Genomic DNA, 21,355 nt, shown 5'->3' with positions numbered 1-21,355 from the left:
TCTCCCTGTCTCAGGGTGACACTCACCGTCTGCCTCCGCCTTGTTGCCTGTTGGGGGTCAGTGACACCTATGACCTGGAGTCCTGCAAGTGGTGTTCTTTGCTTGTACTCCAACTCACCCAATCCACTGAAACTGATATTTGGGTGCAGGCAGCGTTAGCGTTACATGCGAGGTTTAACCCTTAAACTGCGCATGGCGTATATGTATATACACCATGAGTAACATGTCCCACTGTGTGCATGGCATATATATACGCCATAGGGTTCCAGGCACGATTCAAATGTCCCATGGTGTAAAGGGGTCACCCATATCGTAGCCAGGGGCAATTGTTAACAGATGCCATCTTGAAAAAAATCGAGTGCAGGTCTCCTCTGTCTCCCAGGCCTTAGTTACTGACCAGACACCATGGCGAGCGCATCACGACCTAGCATCCAACCTCGCTCAGCACACAGCGCCGCGCAGTCATTGACCGAAGATGAAATTGCCAATGAATTGTACAAAAACATTGATGAATCTAATATTGACAACTCAGATATAAATGAGTTGTCTTATATAAATTGTCATATATATGTATATAAATTATGCACAACCTGAGGATATTGAAACAACGGATAGTGAGAGTGAACATATTGGTTCCACCAGGGGGAGGATGTCACGAGAGTCACCCGCTACTACTCAACACCACTCAACCCCACTTCGCGCCCAGGCACATAGTTCATGTGTTCCATTGCCACATTATGATATGATCGACGCGTCTGAAGCAGGTGAATCATTTTCTGGTTTTAGTGATTTAGAATTGGAGAATAGTTTTGCTACGCCTGCTACTGCCAGTCAAAGTTTCGTTACATCAGCTGCCTGCCCAGCTAAGTGCTGCCGCATGGAACAAAATGGCGACAATGAGGAACAAATCTCCTCATCTTCCAATACTTTTCCCTCATCGTCCCTTCCTGCCCCTACTGTTGCTAGACCTGCTTCAGCTCCTGGTCCATGAATTCCTCGCCGTGGTGCAGCTGTTGGCTATCGGAAGACAGCAGGTTTGTTTGTGTGGAGTGATGGGGAAGATTTTGTTCCACAAATTCCCACCTTTGACAATACAGTTGTGGGAATTACAGATCTTTTCTCTGATATAGGTAATGAAATGAGTGAAATGGACTTCTTCACTGCATATTTCGATGAGCCGCTCATGGAACATACTGTTCACAAAACGAACAGACTTGCGGCTGATCTCATTGAAGGTGAGGATGTACCATAATTTTCACGATTACAGCGTTGGAAAGAGATGACTGTAGGTGAACTGTATGTGTTTTTCATCATATGTATGTTGATGAAACATTGCGTGAAACACGTAATATCCCATTATTGGAGCAAAGACAACACTGTTCCAACACCATTGTTCACTAAATATGATTTTCACTGAGACCGATTTCTGATACTCCTATGGTGTCTTCATTTTGCAAATAATGCACGTGTGATGAGGGTGAGGCACGTGTTAAATGACCTGATTGGAAAGTTCAGAGATTATTATGTACCGGACGAGAGAGATACCAAGTAATATACACATGGAAAATACTGGAGGGACAGGTCCCAAATCTGCACAGTAAAATAACAACGTACTGGAGTGAACGACATGGAAGAAAATGCAGAATAGAACGAGTGAAGAGCAGAGGTGCCATGGGCACAATCAGAGAACACTGTATGAACATCAGAGGTCCACGGTTGTTCAACGTCCTACCAGCGAGCATCAGAAATATTACAGGAACAACCGTGGACATCTTCAAGAGGAAACTAGATTCCTTCAAGGAGTGCCGGACCAACTTGAAGGAGTGGTCTGGCACTCCTTCAAGGAGTGCCGGACCAACTGGGCTGTGGTGGGTATGTGGGCCTGCGGGCCGCTCCAAGCAACAGCCTGGTGGACCAAACTCTCACAAGTCAAGTCTGGCCTTGGGCCAGGCTTGGGGAGTAGAAGAACTCCCAGAACCCCATCAACCAGGTATCAACCAGTACCAGCTCAGAAGCTGGTTATTGATGAATCCCTTGTGCTTTTCAAAGGACGTGCTGCCTTCAAGCAGTATATTCCCTCAAAACGACACTGATTTGGATTGAAATTCTTTGTGCTCTTTGACTATAAATCAGGAATGGTGTTACACATGATACTGTATTCGGCTACAAATGTAGACATTCTTGCTAATGTCCAACATGGCTTCTCAGGTAGTGTGGTGAAGGCACTGCTTGTGCCATAGCTGAATAAGGGCCACATATTGTACACAGATAACTATTATACCAGTCCCTTACTAACCCAGGTTCTTGCTTGATAATAGAACTAGAGTGTGTGGCACAGTAATGCTGAAACGAAAGGAAATGCCTGTGTTTGATACTGCTAGGCAAGTAGGCGATTGTGAGGTAAGAAAAAGTGGTGCAATTCTTTCGGTCCGGTGGAAAGACAGACGTGAAGTGAACATGTTGACCACCATTCACCCTGGTAAAATGATGGACAGTGGCAAGGTGAGCAGAACAACAAAACTAATAATATATAAGCCGGATTGTGTGATGGACTACAACATCAACATGCATTTAGTCGATAAATGTGACATAATGGTGCACCTAGGGCAGCTAGGTCTGTGCAACTGACCATTACATAGTGATCATATCATCTCTTTTTCTTCTGTCTTATAGTTTTGGCATATTTAATGCCTCTAACCTCTCCTTGTAGCTCTTGTCCTTCAGTTCTGGGGGCCATTTACTAGCATGTCTTTGCAACTTTTCCAGTTTGTTGATGTGATTCTATACATATGGGCACCATACAACCGCTGCATATTCCAGCTTTGGTCTAACAAAAGTCATGAACAATTTCTTTAGTATTTCTCCTTCCATGTATTTAAAAACAATTCTGAAGTTAGACAGTGTTGCATTGACCCCTTGCACAGCTGTTTGTTCTACGATCTCTATAGAATTGATTTTTCATAAACTCTAAACGTTTGGAGTTATAAATTTTTGTTGTCTAAATTTGTGCAGATTTCAAATCCCATGTTGACAATTATTTTTACAGTAAACTATACTGAAGACTTATAGTCTAAATATATAAAAATTAAGATCATATGCAATTCTGAGAGCATAATAACACAAAATGAACAATTGGTGATATTTTATATTTTTGCAGCTGATTTCAAAATCTGAAGTTTTCAATATTCAATTTTATAATTATTTTTCATTTTCTTGTTTTTCAAGTTATGCTGGTATCATTTAGACAAAGTTGGAGCATTTGCCTAGTAGATTATGCACAAAACATTTGAAAGACTTTCAGAAAATTTAAAAAACGGAGCTCAATGTCACACTTCATATGACGTTTTGTGCAGTTTAGGGGGTTAACAAATTCACTATCATTTTATTCCAGCATAGTTGAGGCAGTTGATAGTGGTAAGGTTTGTGATGTTATGTACCTTGACTTTAGCAAAGCTTTTGATACAGTGCCACATGAAAGACTGATTAAAAAGATAGAGGCTTGTCGTATTGGGGGATGCTATATTAAGTTGGATTAGGGCATGGCTATACCAAAGGAAACAAAGAGTTAGTATGAATGGGGTTAAGTCAGAGTGAGTAAATGTTGTAAGGAAAAGGCCTCAAGGCTCTGTTCTTGTAGCTCTGTTATTCATAATATATATAAATGATTTAGATTCAGGTTTGAGCAGCAATATTTGCAAATTTCCCAATGATACAAAAATCGGGAGGGAAATAAACACGGAAAAAGACTCGCTATCTCTTCAAGACGATCTAAATAGGGTTTTGAAATGTCAAAAGATTGGCAGATGCGGTTTAATGTTGACAAATGTAAGGTTTTGATGCTCGGTAATGATAATACAGTTACAAGATACGAGCTAGATGATGTTGAAATTGTGAAGTCGGATTGCGATAGGGATCTGGGAGTTATGATTAGTAAGAATTTAAAACTTAAAAATCAATGCATAAATGTTTGTAATAAGGCAAATAGGACACTGGGATTTATTAATCGAAGCATTAGTAATAAGACTGGTGTTCTTCAGCTATATCTTGCTCTGGTTAGGCCCCATTTAGATTATGCATTTCCGTTTTGGTTGCTGTACTATAGAATGAATGTAAATTCACTAGAATGCATCCATTGTAGGATGACAACGTTAATCCCCCAAATTAGAAACCTATCATATAAAGAAAGATTGACAAAACATAAATTGCATTCTCTAGAAATGCGAAAAATTAGGGATGACATGATAGAAGTTTACAGGTGGATGAATGGACATAACAAAGGGGATATTATTCAGGTATTAAAAGCATCAACACAAGGCAGAACACTAAACAATGGGTATAAGTTGGATAAGTTTAGATTTAGGAAAGACCTGGAGAGATACTGGTTTGGTAATTGGGTTGTTGATTTGTGGAAGCAATTACTGCGTAATGTGGTGGAGGTGGGGGGGTCCCTTGATTGTTTCAAGCATGGGGTGGACATGTATATGAGTGGGAATAGGGTGTCTTATGTTCTTATGTGAAAGAGAAAGAAGTTTATAGATAGGGGGACCCAATGGTAGTGAGGATAGTTACCGAGATGAAGACAGTACAGTATTTAGTGAAGATGGTGACAGTAATGAGAATGGATATGTATTACAATCGGTTACAATGATGAGGGTTGTCATATGTAGTGAAGGTGGTTACAGTGATGAAGTTAGATTATATGAAACTCTAGGTATACATATAGTAACTTATTTTAGGCTAATACTTAAAAGCCAATGAAATATGCATGCTGAATTGAACTGAATGATGCCTTCTCGAATTTGCCTTATAAAACGTAACCTTTCAGGTCATGTTCTCACCCTAAATGCTGCTCCTGATTACCGGAAGTCTGAAGGCAGAGATCAAGGCTTCTTCAGTGTATTTGGAGTGTTCTTCCCAGCTGTCACAGGCATTGTTGCTGGAGCAAATCTCTCTGGAGATCTTAAGGTTTGTAATACTTAACTTGTATGATGTTTTAAGTTTGTTTTAAGTCAGATTCAAAGAAGTCCAGTGGGGCTTGTGAATTATATACTTGTTTGTGCATGCTTTTATAAAATTTAGATTATTCTGCATATTAATAAGACTTTTCCCTCGAATTTCTTGCCTGTTGAAGACTTCACTGATACTTGCATCTATAGTTGGTGATATGGTGCAATGATGCATGGCTATTCTTAAACTTTATCGATAGATCCTGGGATATCACAGGAGTAAATGATCACTTATCACACCTTAAGTAAAATCATTCCTATGTTAGGAATCTATGCTGGTCATGTCAACAAGAGAAACTAATGTAGCATCAAGGAGAAGAGAAGACTCCACTTCTCTCACCCACTTTCCCTCACCACCACTCTACCAGCAACATTTTTTGAATAGACCATGACACCTACCCACTGCTCAATCTCACTGCCTTATCTGAAACTGTTTTAGATTGCCCATAAGTAGCCCACAAAATAAGAAAAAGGATATTTTCTGAGGGTAGCCCCTACGGCTCCCTGGAGCTTATCGGGCTAATGTATGTTATATTAGACTGGGATATTAGCTATGGAGTTCAAACCTACCAGGGACCATGAGCCAGAACCTGGCCCCCTTCAGAGAGGTTTCAGGGAGCAATGGCCCTGGAAACCCCCTTCCCCTGTAGTTGGGGTTTTTCCTTATCTGCCATCGACCGGGGTTAGGCACCCAGAAAGGTAGGCATAACAAAACAAATCCCACATGGTAAGAAACTAACAGCAAAAACCGAACAGAGAGGTAGAACTCCCTAGAATCTCAAGGAAACAAGCAAACAAGCAAACGTAACACACTACTGCTACGCCACTCGTCCGTGCAGCCCTCCCCTCCACGAGAGGGGGGGGGGGAGCTGGACCTCACTGCACCGGCTGCATAGCATTCCAGTTTGTAAGCTAATGTCAACTGGGACAGGCGCTTCTCTGGCCTCAGTTTCCTAGGCGGTGTTTACCTTCGTGGCGCTCACTGCCATGTGTTGTATTGTGCGTTGGCCAGGTGTTCCTCATCAGTACCGGGGCTGCATGCGCTTAGGGGCTTCCTTCCCTAAGCGCCGTGTGAGTGCTGCGCATGCGTGACAGTGTTATCTTCCCTGGAGTGTTTAGGAACCATTCCCGTAGAGGTTCTTGCTGCTTGGCATTTGCCTCACCCTTGGGGCCAGCTGGGGCTTTGGGCCCTTGTTTGGCCTTGGGTAGGGACTGTTATTGTGCTGGTTAGGGCGTCAAGGTGTTGCACGACCTGCTACCTATGTGGCGACCGGTTCCTGTTGCCTCTGGGGACGGTGTACTTTTGCAGGGGATTTTCTTTTGTTTTTTTTCATTTGCCTGGTGGAGATCTGCCTAGTGTGGCTATAGTTCCTTTGGTAGTGTTTTGGTGGTCCTCTGCTAGGCCCTGTGATTGTACACGTCGCAGGGGTTTACAGTGTTGGCATCTACCCCTTGTTAGTTTTGGGTGTTAACCGGTTAGCAACACCTTGCTGGGGCTTCCCATAGCAGTCAGCCTACGGACCCTGGTAAACCCTGTTGGGGCTCGGTGGACAACTGGATGTGTCTTCCGGGTTCCAACCCGTCTTGTGTGGGTTCATTGGTTGCTGTGCCCTTGTCTCAGGGTGACAGTCACCTCTTTTACCTCCATCAGATGTCTTGCGAGATGTTCTCTGCTTGTTCTCCAGTACTCCTCTGATGTACTTACAGTTCAGAGTACAGACGGCATCCGCGATGCAAGCTTGGTTTAGGTTGCTGCAATGTATTAAGTTGGTTTCCCACCTGGATGCTCCGGGGCCACCCCGTTTTGGTTAGGTGCTGTTCGGCTCTTTCTCCTCTTTATTCCTGGCTCCTGACTGCGATTTTGAGCATCAGGGCGGTGTTTAGTTGGTGCCGAGACTCAGGCGATTTTGGGGGCTGCCCCTTTCGGATTGGGAATGGAGCTTTTGGAGCCTGGTCTTCCTGCCGAGGCTTCTGGGTCTTACCAGTGGCCCTTTCTTTGCTGCCTTTCCTTTGGACTCTTCCTTTTCTTTAAGGGCAGAGGGTGTGGAGAATGGCTTTGCCCCGGGGCTTTCTGTGGCCAGTTCCCGGGGCTGTGGGGGATGCCCCCTTGCAGTTCTGGGGCTGTTTGCACCTGCCTGGGTTTTCTGCTTCTGGGTGGGTTTTTTCGTCCCTCTCGTCTGCTTACTTTCCACATTTGCAGGCGTGTTTTTGAATCTATTGCGTCGGTCACGGTTACCTGTTTCTGGTGGCCATTTTCTTCTGTCAGTTTCCTGGCGTGGCCACCAGGGTGGCGTTGCGGTTTGTTTACATGTGCCTGGGTGTGCGAGCTAGCGCCTTGGGTGAGTTTTTCACCTCTTTCAGGGGTTTCTTTGCTTTTCTGGTGTTTTCTGCCCATCTTCAACGTCTGCCCATCTCTCTCTCTTACTGTCACTCTCCCTTCCTCCCTCACTGCCAAGCTCCCTCCCTCCCTCAGTGCCTTCCCTCCCTTCCTCACTGTCTCCCTTCCCTACCTCACTGTTTCTATCATTCCCTGCCTCTCTCCCTCAATGCCTCCCCTCCCTCCCACAATTTATTTATTTATTTATTTATTTATTTATTTATTTATTTATTTATTTATTTATATACAAGAAAGTACTGTACATTGGGGATTAACAGAGAACATACAAATGGATTTGATTTTACATTCCTGTAAAGCCACTAGCACGCATAGCGTTTCGGGCAAAAATGCCTTTCGGGCAATGCCTTTCCTCCCTCCCTCAGGTTGGCATCCAGTGTGTTGGGGATTGCAATTTTTATTACAGTTCCTGACATCCTTTGTAACCATCACACACAAGGTGTTTACAATTACAAATGGCACCTAGGGAGGATTCAAGCAAAATTCTGTATACAGTATACTATATACAGTATGCCTTTTCTAAGGTTAATAAAGATAGAGTATAATTTATTATTGTACAGTTTAGTAGTATTGTATATAACAATGAGATATTCTTGATTTATATTACTAAAAGAATGCATTACATAAATGCCTCCTGAAGGCATCACCTATGCAACAAATCCATCACCACAACAAACTGGGGTTGGTCCCAAATGGTTCCCTGAATTGGAGTTGTATTGCATCTTGTAAAATTCAGCATACTATATCCAGTTTGGCTTCAGATTTTAAAAAGATAATATAAATTTTGACATTATTAATTTACTTAACAATCTACTCAATACATGACAAAAATATATTACTAATGGGGCCTCTTCACTGACCTAAGTAAAGCCTTTAACCCTTTCGTTGGTCGGGGACACATATTGCATCCATAAATATCTCTATGGATGTCGGGCAGGGCCATATGTTGCTTCCAAGATAAAAATTTTGGATGCAACTTATTTTATACAATTAATTGTTCTCCTTTAGATTGCAAACAATTTGATACCAAAATGAACGAAGTAACACAAAAATTAAGTTGACAAAACTGGAAAGAGTATAAATATTTGAGTGTGGGTGGTGGGTTCATGCACACGGGTAAAACTAGACCTAACTTGGGGTGTGCTGCAGGTGGTGCGCTGGGCCATTTGACTTTATTTGAAAATATCCCTTAAGAGGATTGCGAACAATTTGATTGTGAATAATTTGATTACAAAATGAATGATGTAGCATGAAAATCGAGGTGAGAAAACTGAAAAGAATATTTACATTTTAGTGCAGGGTATTGTGGGTGTGCGGATGGGTGCTTGCTCACAGGAATGCTCAGTGGATTTTCTGGTTTGCTACAGGTAGCGGGCCTGGTTTTTTTGTTACCTTATATGCATATACAGTGATGCCTCGATTAACGAATTTAATCCATTCTGGCACTGAGCTCGTCATGTGAAAAACTCGTCTTTCGAAACAACAACAAAACTGTCGTCGGAGGTGTCTGAGAACCAGCGGGAACGCTTGTTAAGCGAGCGAAAGCTCGTCAGTCGAGACAAACTTTCTGTAAGAGGCTTGCTCGTTACACAAAATGCTCATAACTGGAGCCATCGTCACTCGAGATTCCACTCTATCTCTTTAGAGAATTCTATTGCAAACAATTTGATACCAAAAGGAACGATGTAGCAAGAAAATTGAGGGGAGAAAGCTGAAAAGAGTATACACATTTTTTAGTTTATACACATTCCTGTGCTTGCTCACAGGAAACGCCTGGCCAACCTTGGGGTAGGCTGGGGCTCGCATGCCAGGCTATGCAAAGTGTTAATACTGTAAATTGTAATAACCTGCTACTTAAATTTAAGCACCACATATTTTGAAACCTTTCCCTGAGCAGCGTATGTGATCACATCTCGAGAACAGACACCAATACATAGTCACCAGTGACATAACGTCTTCCATCTCCCATTAACCATAGAGGTACTACAAGGCACCTTACTAGGATCTTAAATATTTTACAATATATATATAAATAACATGACACATGTTTCAAAATTTCTTAACCCTTTACTATTTGCTGATAACACTCACTTTCATCTTCTCTATACCTAACCTACATATCCTGTATGATATAGTGAACAATTATTTAGTAAAAATCCTCACACAGATGTCAGTGCTCGCACTAAACATATATTAGACTTACAATAATGCATCCACTCTACTCACTACAGTAGTTGTACCCCTCTCTGCTTATTAAACCACACTCTATTGTTAGATACATCAGTTTAATGATGCCTTCTTTGATTGACCTTATGTGATTTAGCTGCATCTAATTATATTATTACATTTTAAATTCATATAATAAATGCTAATAAAGATTACTTGTATTTCCAGGATCCAGCAAGTGCTATTCCCAAAGGCACACTGGGTGCCATCTTCACCACCATGTGCACTTACCTCATTTATCCAATTATAATTGGAGCAGGTGTAATGAGAGATGCTTCAGGTATGTATTATTGCTCTTAATAGAGCAACAAAGTGTATTTCACCACTTTAGAAAGTTATTCCTAAATTTAGTTATCATTTTTTCTGGGGGGGGGGGGGGGGGGGAAGCCGCTACGGCTCCCTGGAGCTATCCATGGCTGATATGGATACCCTAACTATTTTGCATCAGTCGATGTGGGTGGAGTTCTAGGCCTACCGGGGACCACGAGCCAGAACTTGGCCCCCTCAGAGAGGCACGAGGAGCAATGGCCCATAGAATTGCACATGTAATTTGGAGCATTCTATATCTGCCATCAACCGGGACAGGCACCCAGAAAGGTAAGTGCCACAAAACAAACCCCTATTCTGGTTAACAACAAAAATCGACAAACGAGTGGACAGAACTCCCCCAGAAAAATGAACTAACAAGCATGACGTCACACGAGCTGCATGTCTGCGCAGCTCCCCCCTCCCCAGGAGGGGGAAGGGGAAGCCCTAGACCCCCGCGCCGGCGATCCACGCCCCAGTTCCTCGGCTGATGGGATAGTGCATGGTTGTGTGGCTCCAGCTCCGGTCTTGTCTCAGTGCTGTGACTTGTTTGCGGTGCTGCTCTTACGGTGGTCATGTGAGTTGGGAGTAGTATTCTCAGGTACTCGGGCGGCATGTACTTAGGGTCACCTTCCCTGAGTGCCCTGTAAGTACCGCCCTTGGGGCTTGGGGTCGCTTTCCACAAGTCACCTTGGGTCTACCTCTGTTGACTTTTTGCTGCTTGGCGCTTGGCCGCCCCGAGTATTTGGGGGTTTTCCTCCCTTGTTTGCCTTGGGGTAAGTGGTAGTTATAGCACTGGTGGGGTGCAGGGTACTGCATAGCTAGTTTTCACCTATGACAGCGGCCGGCTGTGTTTCCTCTGGGTACGTTGTCCACTTGTGTGGTTTTTCTTTTATATTTGTTTTTGCCAGTTAGGGGGGTCTGCCTTGTGTTCCCCCCCCGTTGTATTAGGGTCGTTTGTGTGGTGGCACCCCCTGCTTTGCCCTCACGGATGGACACGTCCTGTGGGTTCAGCTTTAGCAGTTTGCTTGGTAGTTTGGGGCACCGGGTAGCAGTGCCCTGCCTGGGATAACCCTTAGCAGACCCAGTCTAGGGCCCTGGGAAACCCCACGGGCTCTCGGGTCCGATAGTGGAGACCCTTGCGTCCCCTCTTGCTTTGTGCGAGTTGAAGGCTGCTCTGTCCCTTTGTCTCAGGGTGACTCTCCTTGTTTTTGCCTCCGTCATGCTGCCTGTTGGGTCAGTGACACATTCGACCCAGAGTCCTGCGAGCTTTGTTGCTTGTTCGTGACTCCATTCACCCAGTCTGCTGATGAATTCCCATGGGTGCAGGCAGCTTGCACATTGCAGGGTAAGTTGTTGCGATGCGCTTGGGTTTGTCGCTTCCCCGGACGCCCTGATGCTGCCCCGCTTTGTGTAGGGACCCAGACTTGGGGGTTTTGGTCGCTTCGGCCTTGGTTCCTTCCATGCCCCCCTTGTTTTTCCCCCTCCTGCTTCCGGCCCCTACGCATCTGCAGGCTTCGGGGTCGGGGCGGGGTTAGAGGTTCTTAGACTTGGGCAGTTTCGGGGGTTGCCCCGTCCGGGGTAGCTGCGGAGGCATTCAAGTCTGTTCCTCCTGCCGATGCTCCGGGGTCTGACCAGTGGGCCCCTTCTCTTCGAGCTCTCTCGGCTGCCCCGGCTTTTTCTTGTGGGGCCGGCGCTTTGGAGGTCGGCTCGGCCGGGGGGCCTGGTGTAGTGCTGCTCTACCTGGGTGTAGTCCTGGGGTTGGGGAGGAGCGACCTTGGGGGCCTTGGGCCCCATTGTGCCCCACATGGTTTTCCGTCCTTCTGAGCGGGGCTTACTGTTGCGAGGAGTGGGGTTTTCTTTTCCCCCCCTTCGGCGTACGATTTGGGCTTGGGTTCTGCTCCTCCCCGGGTTCGGTTCCGTGTCCCTGTGGTTTCTTCGGTTCCGTCTTCCGGAGGTTTTCGGCTACCAACATCTCTTCGCCTGCAGTGCGGTTGACCTTTGCGGCTTCCTCCTGCGTGCCCCGGAGTTTGCCTCCATACTGGTTCCTTCTGTTCTGGACAGGTTGGGCTCCTTGTAGCCGTTTGGGCTCCTTGTAGTCGTTTGGGCTCCTTTGTAGCCGTTTGGGCTCCTTTGTAGCCGTTTGGGCTCCTTGTAGCAGTTTGGGCTCCTTGTAGCAGTTTGGGCTCCTTGTCGCCGGTTGGGCTCCTTGTTGCCAGTGAGGCTACTTCTCGCCTTGTTGGGCTACTTCTCGCCTTGTTTGGCTACTTCTTGCCTTGTTGGGCTACTTCTCGCCTTGTTGGGCTACTTTTCTTTCGTTTCTTGCGCATGCGCCGTGGGAGGTTTGTTTTCGTTCCGGGCGGTGTGCACACGTGTTGGTGTTCTGCATCCATTTTCTCTCGGGGAGGCTTCGCCTCTTGCTCTTTTCTTAATTCAATCCGTGCCCCGTTGCTTTGGGGGTGTTTTGGAGTGCCGCTGTGGGGAAGTCACTAGGGTTTTCTCTGCATTCTAGGGTGGGGAGCCTCCTTCGCCGCTCCCCTCCTCCTCTCCAGCATGGGCGCCCTGGCCGCCTCCGGCGGCTACGTTCTCATAGGCTTGCGTCATGGCCCTTCAGCGCTTATGTTCTGCAGGTGCGTTGGTGCGGTCTGGCGTCTCCTTTGTCCTGACGCTGTTTTTGTTTTTGGAAGTAGGAATGGGTGTACATACGTACTTGAGAACGTGGACCGTACCAACCGAGGTGCCTACTGCAGGGCTATTAGCCCATACAGGGCAGCTCCTGTTCTCACCCCCTGATTCCTTCCTCGGTTCATGGGTGACTGCGGGTGGCCTCTTGGCCCTTCCGAGGCGGCTGCTGCCTGTACTCCTCCTGCCCCTTTCCTATGCTTGTCTAACCTTGCTTGAGTTCGGAGCCCCGCCTCCACCTTGTTCCATGGTGCAATGGTGGGGGTGCCTGTTTGGTGGTACGTTTTCCTGTGTCGAGGGTGTTTTGTGCTCGCCTCCTTGTGCTTGCTGGATTGGGTTCTGGCTCTTTGGTTCCACCTCTCCCCTATTGTTCGCCTGATTAGCGGATTCTGTGCTTCATGGGCGCTCTCGTCTCTGCTCTTGGGGCTGTGTATGGGGTCAGCCCAAGTTGGGCTGCCTAATGTGTTCCTTTGATTGCCTGTTACACTGCACGCGTTTCTTCTACAGTCCCTGTGGCTCGGTTGGGTACTCGGTTTCTGCCTGTGTCCCCTTGTGTGCCACTCGTGTTATGATTTATCTATATCTTCTCTGTCGCTTCCTCGGGGAGTGTGGTGACGTTTTACTGCGGTTTTGGTACTGCGGCTGCGTGTAGGGGTTGGTTGTGGCATTTTGTTTGGCCCTTCTGTGCCGAGCCTGGTTTTTCCATGTTCTTTGGATTCTCTGTCCTGTCCTCGTTGTTCTCACCTCGTTGTGCTGGCTGGGGTTGAGCTTGGGGTCTTCGTCTCGCCCCTCGCCTATCCTCTGGTTTCAGTTCAAGTTCCAGAGCCCAGTGGGCTCCCTTCCTTAGTGTTTTTCACGGCTGCCCCGGGGTTTTTCTTGATGCTGGGGCTTTGGGGGGACAGCTCGGCCCCGGGGCCTGCATGGTGAGTTCTCGGGGCTGGGGTGGGGCTAACGTGAGGGGCCTCAGGCCCTGTTGGTCCTCACTGGGGTATTTCTACCCCTCTGGGCGGGGCTAGCGATTTTGTGTAATGGGGTTTTTTCGTTCCCCCTCTCCACACATGCTTTTTGGGCATCGGCCCCTCCCTGGGCTCGGTTTCCTTGTCCATTATGCCCGTTGCTTCCGCCCTGTCGGTGGGTGCTTTTCTACGGTATTCACCCCTTTTTTCCGGGACAGGCCTTCTCTGTCATGTCCCCCTCTTCTTGGGGTTCTGCATGACTTTTGGTCTCGGGTGCGACGGGGTTTTGTGCCTTCGTCCTTTGTGTTTGCTTCTTTTTGTTCTTGAAGGTTCGGGACGGTTTTGCTCCTTCCCGTTTTCTGGTATGTCTGTCGTCATTCGGTTGAGCTTCCCTCCAGTCCTTTCTAGGGCTTGTGGGTCCTATTCCAGGCAGCTTCTGGGTGTTTGGCCTTCTTGTTCTTTTGTTCATATCTCTTCTCTTGGCTCTGTCTCGGCGCTACTCATTTTCCTGGGGGCGATTTTGCTTCTCTTAATGAGTCTTTTCGCTCCTGCCCTTCTGCGGGATGTTGGTGCAAGGCGGCTCCTTATACGGGTTCCTTCCCTGTCGGCTGCACTTGGGGCGGTGGACTTGCACACTTGTGGCATTTTGGTTTTGGTCCTGCATTTCTTTTCCCTCCTGGGGCTGTCATAGGATTGGCTTGCGGAGGATGTAGAGGCGCTTGGGGCCGTTCCTGGGTCTGGCACTTTGGATTCTGCTGCTAGCTTTCGGTATCGGTGTTCCTTCTGCGCTGTTTCGCAGGCTGTCTCGTGTGTTGTTTCACCTCCGGCCTGCTTATGCACTGCCTGTGCCGTCCTGGTCTTTGAACATGGTGCTCTCCTGTTTTTCTTCTCCTTGGTTGTTGTGGCTCCTTTGGTTCAGGTTTGCTTTGCTTCGGCTCTCTTTTTATGTTGGCATTGGTCTCTGGGGGTCGTGTGGCAGAGCTTCATGCTCTTCTCAGGTGCAATGGTTTTAGACTCCTATGGTCGTGGTCATAGGTTTCTTCGTCTGCAGCCGTTCTCCCTTTTTCTGGCGAATGATGTGCCTACTGCTTTCCGGAGGGGGTCTTTGGGTTGTTGTCTCGACTTCGTGTTGAGGAGTGGTTCACCGACCGCCTCTCGGGTATGTCCCCTTGTTTTCTTAGGTAGTCTTTGGTGAAGTAGCTCCGGGGAGCCATAGGGGCTCCCCCCAGAAAACCAGCGTTGAATGTAATGAAACTCTATTTTCTGGGTGAGTCCCGGAGGCTCCCTGCACCCTCCCGCCCTCCGGTCGGCGTTTTTTTCGCGGTTTTGATATCCAGCCTTAGAACTGGGGCGGAGATCACCGGCGCGGGGGTCTGGGGCTCCCCCTTCCCCCTCCTGGGGAGGGGGGAGCTGAGCAGACATGCGGCGCGGCTTGTGTGACGTCATGTAGTTCGTTTTTCTGGGGGAGTTCTGTCCACTCGTTTGTCGATTTTTTTTGTTAACCAGAATAGGGGTTTGTTTTGTGGCGCTTACCTTTCTGGATGCCTGTCCCGGTTGATGGCAGATATAAAATGCTCCAAATTACATGTGCAATTCTATGGGCCATTGCTTCCCGTGCCTCTCCGAGGGGGCCAAGTTCTGGCTCGTGGTCCCCGGTAGGCCTAGAACTCCACCAACATCGACTGATGCAAAATAGTTAGGGTATCCATATCAGCCATGGATAGCTCCGGGGAGCCTCCGGGACTCACCTAGAAAATGGCGTTTCATTACATTCAATGCTGATTTTCTTTAGAATTATTACAGATATCCTTTAAACTTTGCTTCTTTCAATATTTAAATATCAGTGTAATTATCTAAGTGCAGTTACAGGATGAGAGCTGTGCTTGTGGTGCCCCATCTTCCCAGTACTCTGTCATATGATGTTTTGACACTACTGATGGTTTTGGCCTCCAATATATTCTCACTTATAAATTATATAAATAAATGTTTATTCAGGTAAAGTACATACATACAAGGTTTAAAAAAATTGATAGATTTTCTGTGGGGAGCCCCTACGGCTCCCTGGAGCTTATCGGGCTAATGTGTGTTATGTTAGACCGGGACATTAGCTAAGGAGTTCAGACCTACCAGGGACCAGCGCCAGAACCTGGCCCCTTCAGAGAGGTTTCAGGGAGCAATGGCCCTGGAAAACCCCATATGGTTGGGGGTTTTCCTTATCTGCCATCGACCGGGGTTAGGCACCCAGAAAGGTAGGCGTAACAAAACAAACCCCACATGGTAAGAAACTACAACAAAAACCGAACAGAGAGGTAGAAAACTCCCTACAATCCCAAGGAAACAAGCAAACAAGCAAACATCACACTTTACTGCCGCGCCGATCGTCCGCGCAGCCCTCCCCACCTCGGGAGGGGGAGGGGGAAGCCCCGGACCTACCGCGCCGGCTGCCAAGCTCCAGTTCATTCGCTAATGTCAACCGGGATTGACGCTTCTCTGGCCTCAGTTTCCTAGGCGGTGTTTGCCTTGTGTGGCGTTCACTGCCGTGTGTTGTGGTGTGCGGTGGCCAGGAGTACTTCATCAGTGCCGGGGCTGCATGTGCTTAGTGGCTGACTTCCCTAAGCGCCCTGTGAGTACTGCCCTTGCGTTACAGGGTTATCTTCCCTGGGGCGTTCGGGAACCATTCCCGTAGAGGTTCTTGCTGCTCGGCATTTGCCTCGCCCTTGGGGCCAGCTGGGGCTTGGGGCCCTTGTTTGGCCCTGGGTAGGGATTGGTATTGTGCTGGTTAGGGCGTCAAGGTGTTGCGCAGCCTGCCACCTAAGCGGCGGCCGGTTTCTGTTGCCTCTGGAGACGGTGTACTTTTGCGGGGTTTTTCTTTTATTTTTCATTTTCTTGCCTGGTGGGGGTCTGCCTAAGGTGGTTATAGTTCCACTGGTAGTGTTTGGCGGCCCTCTGCTAGGCCCCCGTGCTTGTACACGTCTCAGGGGTTTTCAGTGCTATCATCTACCCTCTTGTTATGTTTGGGTTTCTTAACCGGTTAGCAACACCTTGCCCGGGCTTCCCGTAGTTGTTACCCTACGGGCCCTGGAAACCCCTGTCTGGGCTCGGGGGACCATTGATTGTGTCTTCCGGGTTCCAACCCGTCTTGAACGGGATCGTTGGTTGCTGTTCCCTTGTCTCCGGGTGACAGTCGCCATTTTTACCTCCGTCATGCTGCCTGTTGGGTCACTGACACCTTGACCCGGAGTCTTGCGAGTGATTCTCTGCTTGTTCTCCAGTACTCTCCTGATGTTATTACTGTTCAGAGTACAGGCGGCATCCGTGTTGCAAGCTAGGTTAGGTTGCTGCAACATGCTAGGTTGGTTTCCCACTCGAATGCCCGTGGCCGCCCCGTTTGGTTAGGTGCTGCCTGCCCCTTTCTCTCCATGTTCCCGGCTCCGGACCGTCTGCGGGTTTCGGGGTCGGGGCGGGGTTCAGTTGCGGCAGAGACTCGGGCGGTTTTCGGGGGATGCCCCGTTCGGGTTGGGGACGGAGGTTTGAGCCTGTGCCTCCTGCCAAGGCTTCTGGGTCTTACCAGCGGCCCTTTCTTGTTGCCTTTCCCATGGGCTCTTGCTTTTCTTTAAGGGCGGAGGGCTTGGAGGACGGCTCTGCCCCGGGGCCTCTGTTGTTGGTTCCCGGGGCTGTGGGGGTTGCCTGTTAGCAGTTCTGGGGCGGTTTTGCCCCTTCAGGGGTTTTTCTGCTGTTGGGCGTCGTTTTTCGCCCTTCCAGTCTGCTAGCTTCCCACATTTGCTGGCGTGTTTTTGTGTATTAAGCGTCAGTCACAGCCCCTGCTGGCGGCCATTTTCGTCTGCCGGTTTCACGGCATGGCCACCAGGGCGGCGTTGCGGTTTGTTTACATGCGTCTGGGTGTGCGAGCGAGCGTCTCTGGTGAGTTTTCAAAAAATTTGCAGGGTTTTTGTTCTCCTGTTATCGTTTCTTTGTTTTTCTGGTGTTTTCTTGCCGTTGCCTGTTCCTCTGGGAACGTTTGGGTGTTGATTTTGGGTCTGAGCCTCTGGGTTTAGGCTCAGTGCCCCTGGCTGGTATGCTTGCTCCCACACCTTGCCTCTCGGTTTTCGGTCTGTTGGGACCGTTTTCCCAGGGCGTTCTGCTGGGGTCTGTGCTTTGCCTTTTAGTGGTGTTCTCCGCCGGCAAATGTGGTGGTTTGGGCTCCCCCTGGTTCGATTCTGGGTTCCTTTGGGTTCCTTGGTTTCGTTCTGGAGATTTCTTCCTCTTGGGCCCCCTTTTGTGGGTTCAGGGGACTTTGTTTCCTCGTGTGACCCGGTTCTGCCTTTTGGGGTTCCGGGGTCTTCCTGGCTTGCAAACTGAGCTTTTTGGGTCTTGGCACATGTTGTGGTTGTGCTGGGACTTTGTGGTTTTGCTGTCGAGGTGGGCCTTTTGATGCAGTTTTGTGCCTTCTTTGCCTGGCCAGCGTAGTGCTCTTTGCCACTAGTCGGCGGCTTGTGCTTTTACAATATATGTCCTCACCTAGTTGTGCTTGTGGGGGTTGAGCTCTGGCTCCTTGGTCCTGCCTCTCAACCGTCCGTCAACAGGTAATTACCTAAGTGTAATTACCTAAGTGTAGTTACAGGATGAGAGCTACGCTCGTGGTGTCCCGTCTTCCCAGCACTCTTTGTCATATAACGCTTTGAAACTACTGACGGTCTTGGCCTCCACCACCTTCTCACTTAACTTGTTCCAACCGTCTACCACTCTATTTGCGAAGGTGAATTTTCTTATATTTCTTCGGCATCTGTGTTTAGCTAGTTTAAATCTATGACCTCTTGTTCTTGAAATTCCAGGTCTCAGGAAGTCTTCCCTGTCGATTTTATCAATTCCTGTAACTATTTTGTATGTAGTGATCATATCACCTCTTTTTCTTCTGTCTTCTAGTTTTGGCATATTTAATGCTTCTAACCTCTCCTCGTAGCTCTTGCCCTTCAGTTCTGGGAGCCACTTAGTAGCATGTCTTTGCACCTTTTCCAGTTTGTTGATGTGCTTCTTAAGATATGGGCACCACACAACAGCTGCATATTCTAGCTTTGGCCTAACAAAAGTCATGAACAATTTCTTTAGTATATCGCCATCCATGTATTTAAATGCAATTCTGAAGTTAGAAAGCATAGCATAGGCTCCTTGCACAATATTCTTTATGTGGTCCTCAGGTGATAGTTTTCTATCTAGAACCACCCCTAGATCGGGTCCTGTGCCTCTTGGGCTCTGTCATGTCTACATGTGACATTGTATGGGGGTCAGCCTCGTTACTTGTGTGAGGAGTCGCCACATTACTTCTTAGTGCTTTCCCGTTCCCATTCTGACACTCAAAAAAAAAAAAAAAAAAAAAAAAAAAAAAAAAAAAAAAAAACTTTAATTCTATCTGTGGCTCTTTTGGGTACTCAGTTTCCACCTGTGTCCCCTAGTGCATGTGCCCCTTGTGTTACATAGCCTGTCCTTCTCAACCCTGTCGATTCCCTTGGGTATCTTGTATGTGGTGATCAGGTCTCCCCTCACTTCCTCTTCCAGCGAAGTGTGGTTTCATTCCCGTAGTCTCTCCTCATGACTTCGGTAGTGTACTTTTTCTTTCTGAAGGGGTTCTGTTCCCTTCTCTGTTGACTGGGCGCTGGGGGAGCAGCTTGCTCTGTTGCCTCTCGCTTGGTCCCGCTGTTGGTGGGCGCTTTGGGTTGTCTTCCGGCCTCTGCTGGCGTCGGAGGACGGCTTCTCCCCCTTGGGGGGGGTTCAGAGCTGGCGGGGTGGGTTTCTTCCCTGCGCTTCGTCATTTCCTCTTCGTGGGTGCGTGGGGCGTGGTCGATCCGCCCCATCCTTCTGGGCTTCCCGTCTGCTCTTTGTAGTCATGAGCTTTTCCCGTCTGCTCTTTGCAGTCATGAGCTTTTCCAGTCTGCAGTTCTTCTGGACTACTTCCGTCTGCGCCCTGGATCCTCTGCCCTGCTCGGAGGACTGTTGTCTCCTGTTCGGATTCTGTTAGGGCCGGGTGCATGGATGGTGGACCTGGACCTCCAGGTCACTTCTTGGCACGTTCCTCTCCAGTTTTTCTGGGGCTAGCACGGTTGGTAATTACCTATGTGTACTTACCTAAGTGTAGTTACAGGATGAGAGCTACTCTCGTGGTGTCCCGTCTTCCCAGCACTCTTTGTCATATAATGCTTTGATTATAATTGTCATATTGTCATATAATGATTGTCATGTGTCATAATATGTCTTCATATGATTGTCATACAATGCTTTGGTGGTGGGGCTTCAGGTTTGCTGTTTTTATTGCATTCCCTATTTTGTGAAGGGCACTTTGTATACTCTTTGCATCTTTACCGGATCTTAGTGCCCTGTCTGCGTCTGAGATTCGGTGTCTGGCCTACCTCGACGACTGGCTGGAGTGGGCTCCCAGTCAGTCCGCTTGTCTGCTCGCCAGGGGATGGTTCTTTCCAGATCGCTGGGTTTGGTTTCCTGGTGATCTGGAGGTTTTACCTTCTGTTTCCGTCCCGGGTTCGGACCTGGGCCTTGTTTCAGGCTCTTGGGCCCCTCATTGTCTTCCCTCCAGAAGTGTTACTGTGGCTGTGGTCCCGCCTTTGGCTGTTCAGGAGGGGGTCCCGGGTTGCTCAGCGGTTGCTTGGGCGGTTGTGCGGGAGTTTGCACTTTGGCGTGCTTGTCTGCCCGCGGAGTCGGGTTTGGCTCCGGCGTCGGTTGGTTCCTACGGAGACTCCACTTCCGCCTCTTGCATTCCTTGGGTTCCTCTGGGGATCTGGTGTTGGTGCTGCGTCACCAGCTTCCTCTTTGGGGTTTTCGGGGTTCCGTGCCTTGGCGGCTCCCCGAGCCTTCGCTCGATGTGTTCATGGACGGGTCGTCTCTCGGCTGGGGCTTTGTGACCAGTGCTCACCAGGTCGGCCGAGGTTGATGGAGTCTGTCTGTCCGTCGGGCTCACAGCCCGGTTCAGGTGTTCATGGCTGTCTGGTTTGCGCTTCGGAGGGTTTGGGTCACTAGGTACTCTACCATTCAGCTCTGTTTGGACTGTTCTCTGGTGGTTCTTGCCGGAACCACAGGGGGTTTGGTTAACCGTGTGGTTCGTGTCCGGGGTGTGTCCTGCGTCCTGGTGGACAGCTGTCTCGGTTCATTCCTCTTCGTGGGTTGGCCAGTCGTCGCCGATTCGTTTTGTTGGCTCTGTTGGGCTTATGGACTCCTGGCCATGGACGTCTTCGGGTCGGCGTGGTCTAGGCGTCGCCCGTTTTGTGGCGCCCTTCCCACCTGCGAGGACTTCACGGTGGAGGCTTTCGGCAGGCCTGGTCGAGGTGGGGGGTACCTGTACCTCTTCTCCCGGTCCAGCTGTTGCTTCGGGTTCTGGCTCAGTTGCAGCCCATTCCCACGAGAACAGTCCTTATGGTTCCACTGTGGCCGGCCCGGCCTTCTTTTCAGACGCTGCTTGATAGGTGTCCGTACCCGGGGCGTTTTTCCTGAGGCTTCGCCTCTTTCAGCAGGCCGAATCGGTCCTGTCCGTGACTGGTTCGGCCTTCTCTTTGGCTCTTCGCGTCTGGTATTTTGACGCAGGTATCGCCATCTCTATGGTGTTCAGGTGGCTTTGTTGACGGTGTCCCACCTGCGAGCTTCGTCTTGGAGACTGTATGACGGTTATTACGTCTTCTCGCGTTTTGTTTCCCCTCCGGCCTGCTCATGAGTCGCCTGAGCCATCCTGGTCCTTGTTCAGGGTGCCTTCTTCTCTTCCCCTCAGTTTGTGGTAGCCCCTTCGG

General features: G+C 48.6%; 1 protein-coding gene across 3 annotated transcripts in view; it reads left to right on the top strand.

The window, feature by feature from the left end:
• Positions 1-21,355, top strand: part of LOC123745438 (bumetanide-sensitive sodium-(potassium)-chloride cotransporter) — a 389,884-nt gene that overhangs the window by 188,980 nt on the left and 179,549 nt on the right. For all 3 annotated transcript variants that reach the window (XM_069300604.1, XM_069300601.1, XM_069300603.1), the window contains exons 8-9: positions 4,826-4,965; positions 9,796-9,907. In XM_069300604.1, the coding sequence (XP_069156705.1) occupies positions 4,826-4,965; positions 9,796-9,907 (252 nt within the window). The remainder of the gene's footprint in view (positions 1-4,825; positions 4,966-9,795; positions 9,908-21,355) is intronic.

Source organism: Procambarus clarkii, chromosome 44 (genome assembly GCF_040958095.1).
Source record: "Procambarus clarkii isolate CNS0578487 chromosome 44, FALCON_Pclarkii_2.0, whole genome shotgun sequence".
Lineage (NCBI taxonomy): Eukaryota > Metazoa > Arthropoda > Malacostraca > Decapoda > Cambaridae > Procambarus > Procambarus clarkii.
Note: the sequence above shows the minus strand (reverse complement) of the source record. Positions and strands in the feature narration are given on the sequence as shown.